The sequence below is a fragment of the Pterocles gutturalis genome, unplaced genomic scaffold (assembly GCF_000699245.1).
Source record: "Pterocles gutturalis isolate BGI_N339 unplaced genomic scaffold, ASM69924v1 scaffold18758, whole genome shotgun sequence".
In the NCBI taxonomy this organism is placed as follows: domain Eukaryota; kingdom Metazoa; phylum Chordata; class Aves; order Pterocliformes; family Pteroclidae; genus Pterocles; species Pterocles gutturalis.
The window spans coordinates 407-638 of NW_010118458.1; the positions used below are offsets into that span (position 1 = coordinate 407).

The 232-nt window shown below is 56.9% G+C and overlaps 1 protein-coding gene across 1 annotated transcript; it reads left to right on the forward strand.

Annotated features, from left to right (window-relative positions):
• LOC104463757 (class I histocompatibility antigen, F10 alpha chain-like) lies at positions 1 to 226 on the forward strand (the record flags this gene model as incomplete). The annotated part of the gene is made up of 1 exon (XM_010076213.1): positions 1 to 226. A coding segment is annotated over exon 1 (226 nt), but the record flags the coding sequence as incomplete, so codon positions are not given.
• Between the last annotated feature and the right edge of the window lie 6 nt (positions 227 to 232).

The following is a 232-nucleotide window of genomic DNA, read 5'->3' on the forward strand; positions in this document are numbered from 1 at the left end:
ATGAGTGCCTGTGACATCCTGGAGGACGGTAGCACCAGGGGGTATTGGCAGTACGCCTACGACGGAAGGGACTACATCGCCTTGGACATGGACACGATGACGTTCACTGCGGCGGATGCAGCAGCAGAAAACACCAAGAGGAAGTGGGAGGTGGACAGGACTGAAGCTGAGAGGCAGAAGCACTACCTGGAGAACACCTGCACCGAGTGGCTGAGGAAATACGTGAGCTACG